This window comes from Rhagoletis pomonella, unplaced genomic scaffold, assembly GCF_013731165.1.
Source record: "Rhagoletis pomonella isolate Grant_MI unplaced genomic scaffold, Rhpom_1.0 Rhpom_scaffold_00016, whole genome shotgun sequence".
Lineage (NCBI taxonomy): Eukaryota > Metazoa > Arthropoda > Insecta > Diptera > Tephritidae > Rhagoletis > Rhagoletis pomonella.
This window is the reverse complement of record NW_023458570.1, coordinates 3845467-3848982: the sequence shown is the minus strand read 5'-3', so window position 1 is coordinate 3848982 and position 3516 is coordinate 3845467. Positions and strand designations below refer to the sequence as shown.

The window sequence follows — 3516 nt, the reverse complement described above, 5'->3', positions numbered from 1 at the left end:
TATTTCGCTACTAATAAATTTCTGAAATAGCGTTATCTACCGTTATGTTAAATTAAGGGGTTCTTACGATTTTTTGCGGGTTATAGATTGAAAACTAGGGTGGTCTACTATTTTCCAGGGGTTTTATCCATCAACTAACAGCAGAACAGGCCTGGTTAAAATTTCCACTAAAATTTTAAGTGCCAAATTTTCCGAGGGTAAACAAAAGTAATGAAAAATACTACTAATTTCCATCAAGAAGGGGGAACTTTAACCCTGTGTAGAAAACATTGCGATGCGATGGAGCAAAACCTTTCTGGGGTTTGCCCACCACTTGTGAATGCTAACATAGTTTTCACACAGCCACATAGAACTTGTATACGTCTGTGGGACCCCGGAATAAAATAACTTACTTATTTAAAATCTGTTTAAAAAATATTCAACTCTTTATTAAAGAAAAAATACACAAGAAGATCAATTTGTTTTTGTTTTATCTCCAATAATCGAGGAGTTAGATGCAATAAGGGCACTTCTGTTAAAACTGCTTTCTGAGATATTATCGTTAAAGTCTTTTGGTGTGTGACAACTTTCTTGTTGTTGTAGTAATCTGTAAAAAAGGAATATTGTTGTGGTATTGAAAAAAATTGTTATATATTCTGTAATAGTAGTTTCATGAAAACTTTCCTTAGGCGCCGAACGCCGCCGCCGCCGCGCCGATATTTTCGTAACTCGGCGGCGGCGCGTGAGTAATGACAAAAAACGGCGGCGGCGGCGGCGTGGCTCGGCGGCGTATACCTCTAATACATATGTACTTAGGTATGTATATCAGCATTTTAGTTGAAAGTACGTTTTGCTCGTCGCTCTCATCATCGCTCCACTACATTCCTGTCCTTAGTTTTATTCAGATACCACAACTGCGCGATCCAGAAAATTCTTCTATCATTCTTGCCACAAATGTATGTTTTCTTCGAAAATACTCCAGTACTACCAGTAGAGTACTCTACTGTCAAATACCTTTTACACTTGACCCGAACGATGAGAGTAAAGGAGGGAAAGTATTTGCGCGGCGATCGGATGTCTTGTTAGGCCCTTTAAATGGAATTGCGCAGGAGTTTAGTACGTATGTATATCAACTCGGTGCGTAACATTCCTGATATGTACTCAGTGTCTAGTTGGCTGTTTTCAATTAGGAAGCGACCAACTAAAGCCGTGTCTGTCAGTGAATAAAAAATACGACAAATTTTGTCGCGACAGCACATTGTGAGCGAGCATAAGAAGTTGTGGTCTACGGCTGAGATTTCAAACTAGGACGGAAATAGTAGAGCAAACAGTAGTTATAGTTCTTCTCTTTTATAAAAGCTGCTTTTTAACTATGAAGTACCGACGGCACTAAGAAAACGAGCTGTGCGGAATATATGCGGGGTTTTTTCCGAACAGATTTTTTTTCCTGCGCCTGATATTAACGTCATTTTTCATCTTTTCCTCAAAGAAAAACAATGATTCGCCATAGAATTCTACTTAGCCTTAAGGTCTGATTATGCATACTTCGCATAACTTCGCACAACCATTTGTACCAGTGCAATAAAGATGCAACTTAAGAAAATATGAAGCAAAATCTAAACTCAACAGATTGCTAAGTTTTTAAATGTTCTGCTAATTTCTGGGTAATGGAATACAAACAAAATACGTGCAAAGTACATACGAAATTACAGTTTGAAGTTTATGCGAAGTTGTGCGAAGTTATGCGAAGTGTGCATAATCAGACCAATAGCTTCCTCCAGCGAATGGCAAAATTGTGCAAAGTCAGCTTAAAATTTCAAATACCAACTTATTTTGCTGCGCTGCTTTCACTTCAGTTTAGCCGGTTCTGCCGTGAAATCCGTGCACCGTATAAGCGTTTTGCAAGACTAAGGCCAAAATCACACAATTGGTGCATTTGTACAGATCTTTTTCGAAAGTTGGGTTAGGTAAGCAAACTACCCATTTAGAAACAACTACGCTGTCCATTGTGACGCCCTTAAGAGGAGAGGGGAAAAGGTCGCAGGGAGGCCGGGAGGTAAGGGGAGGCTAAAGAAAGAGGGGGTAGTTAAAGGAGGAGCAAGGGTCATCGATGATGTTCAGCTTTACGGCATGATTACCTATCACGCAATGACCAGTTAGCAATCCCACTAATAGTGAGAGGTGTATCTTGCTCCCGAAACCACCCCGGTCTACACGTGGCCAGAATAATTTAGCCTCCTTGCATTCCAAGGTCTTCGCTAGCGCTCGCTGATTAAATGCTCATCTGTCCAGAATCAGTACACACGATTTCGCTGTGGCCTATAACCCAAATATGCTTAAAAGCGAAGTAACCTGATGCGGTCAATAAGGAAGTCAAACACTCCTTCACCATTCTCGAACGCATCGTCTAGGAGACAAGCTTTGAGTCAGCTTTGACCTGTCTGTAAATAAGTTTACAGAACCCCGATTCCCAATACTGCAGGCCTCCTAGTCCTCTCTCGCTGGAATGTGGGTGGTTAAAGATCAATAAATTAAAAAAAGTTTATAGCGCAATAAAAATTTTTCTTGAAGGAGGTGAAGATGCAGAGCAGCAATGTTTTATACAGCAATCAAGCTTCGTTTCGCAGCAAACGGCACCATATATCTTTTTTTTCGTATTAATGGCACCCAAAAAGCCTGCCGAGAAATCCGTCAAACCCGGCGACAAGAAGCCATCGGCAACTTCAGCTGGCTCTGCTTCAGCTGCAAAGCCTGCTGCTACCAAGAAAACTGTACCCGGCAAGAAGCCTGCTGCTTCCCCAGCTGGTCGTGTCAAAAGCCTGTAGCTAAGAAAGCAGCGCCTGCCAAAAAGCTCGCCACCAATTTCAAGCCAAAGGTTAAGGATGCTAAGAAGAAGGCTGCCGCTGGCAAGAAGGCACAATCACTCTTGGCTAAATTTTCTGCGAAGGCTCGCGCCGCCGCGAAGGGCAAGAAAGTCGCCGCTAAGCCCGGTGCTAAAGTGCAAAAGGGTACGGCAAAGGCTAAGGCTATTGCTTTATTGAAGGCCAAGAAAGTTCAAACTAAGATTGTGAAGGGTGCTTTTGGTACACGCACACCCAAGGTGCGCACCAACGTGTACTTTCGTCGGCCAAAGACTCTGGTGTTGCCACGCCGAACAGTGGACCAAAAAAGGTTGCTGTGAACAAATCAATTTTGAGAGCCCAAATAGTTTAGGAAGAGCCAGCATGAAACTATACAAGCAAGCAAATGAATGTATAGAATTGATAACAACAACCACGCTGTCAAGTATAAATAGCGGCAAATCAGCTGCACTTGATAGCAGTAGGTTAAATAAGGAAAATGAATTAGCAACACAAGTTTATGGGGCGTGCATAGCTCAGTGGTTAACGTTTCTGACTTTGCAAACCGATGACGCGGGTTTGATCCCTGCTGAAAGTCTAGAAAAAAGAAGTCTGATGAGGAGATGTGGTTATCTCCGAAATAGCTCCTATAACTTCTACTGCTTAGACCTTGCTGTTTTTTCCATTTCTCCTAATA

General features: G+C 41.9%; 1 protein-coding gene across 1 annotated transcript; it reads left to right on the top strand.

Moving 5' to 3' along the window:
- The first annotated feature begins 2639 nt into the window (after window positions 1-2639).
- Window positions 2640-3160, top strand: LOC118749428 (transcriptional regulatory protein AlgP-like). The gene is given in 2 exon segments (XM_036484230.1): window positions 2640-2786; window positions 2789-3160. Coding segments are annotated over 2 exon segments (519 nt in total).
- The last annotated feature ends 356 nt before the right edge of the window (window positions 3161-3516 follow it).